The sequence below is a fragment of the Cervus elaphus genome, chromosome 2 (genome assembly GCF_910594005.1).
Source record: "Cervus elaphus chromosome 2, mCerEla1.1, whole genome shotgun sequence".
NCBI classification, from domain to species: Eukaryota; Metazoa; Chordata; class Mammalia; order Artiodactyla; family Cervidae; genus Cervus; species Cervus elaphus.
In genome coordinates this window covers 23,889,882-23,890,826 of record NC_057816.1, presented here as the reverse complement: position 1 = coordinate 23,890,826, position 945 = coordinate 23,889,882, and the positions used below count along the sequence as shown (strand labels likewise).

The 945-nt window shown below is 54.0% G+C and overlaps 1 protein-coding gene across 1 annotated transcript; it reads left to right on the top strand.

The window, feature by feature from the left end:
* LOC122705513 (olfactory receptor 4D5) lies at positions 1-945 on the top strand. The gene has a single exon (XM_043920936.1). The coding sequence runs from the start codon at positions 1-3 to the stop codon at positions 943-945; it is 945 nt and encodes a 314-aa protein (XP_043776871.1).

The following is a 945-nucleotide window of genomic DNA, read 5'->3' as shown; positions in this document are numbered from 1 at the left end:
ATGACCGCAGCGAACCATTCCCAGGTGACAGGTTTTGTCCTCCTGGGGCTCTCTCAGATATGGGAGCTCCGGCTTTTCTTCTTTATCATCTTCTCAGTTGTGTATCTTATGACTGTGACCGGAAATCTCCTGATTGTGGCCGTAGTGACCTCCGACCCACGCCTGCACACAACCATGTACTTTCTCTTAGGCAATCTTTCTTTCCTGGACTTTTGCTACTCGTCCATCACGGCGCCAAGGATGCTGGCTGACTTGCTCTCGCCGAAGCCCGTCATTTCCTTCGGTGGCTGCCTGACTCAGCTCTTCTTCTTCCACTTCATCGGAGGCATCAAGATCTTCCTGCTGACGGTCATGGCGTATGACCGCTATGTTGCCATTTCCCAGCCCCTGCGCTATATGCTTATCATGAATCGGACAGTCTGTGGGCTCCTCGTGGCAGCCTCCTGGGTGGGGGGCTTCATCCACTCCATCGCACAGGTTGCCCTGACTGTCCAGCTGCCATTCTGTGGGCCTGACAAGCTGGATAACTTTTACTGTGATGTGCCTCAGCTGATCAAGTTGGCCTGCACAGACACCTTTGCCTTAGAGCTTCTGATGGTGTCTAACAATGGTCTGGTGACGCTGATGTGTTTTCTGGTGCTCCTGGGATCCTACACAGCGCTGCTAGTCATGCTCCGAAGCCACTCTCGGGAGGGCCGAAGCAAAGCCCTGTCCACCTGTGCCTCCCATGTGGCGGTGGTCACCTTAATCTTCGTGCCTTGTGTCTATATCTATGCACGGCCATTTCGGACATTCCCCATGGACAAGGTGGTCTCTGTGCTGTACACCATGGTCACTCCCATGCTGAATCCTGCCATCTATACCCTGAGAAACAAGGAAGTGATCATGGCCATGAAGAAGCTGCGGAGGAGGCAAAAGGACCTTCTGGGTCCCCTGGAGCCCTGA

Coding starts and splice junctions, on each gene's coding strand:
- LOC122705513 (XM_043920936.1), top strand. CDS start 1: ATGACCGCAGCGAACCATTCCCAGGTGACAGGTTTTGTCCTCCTGGGG.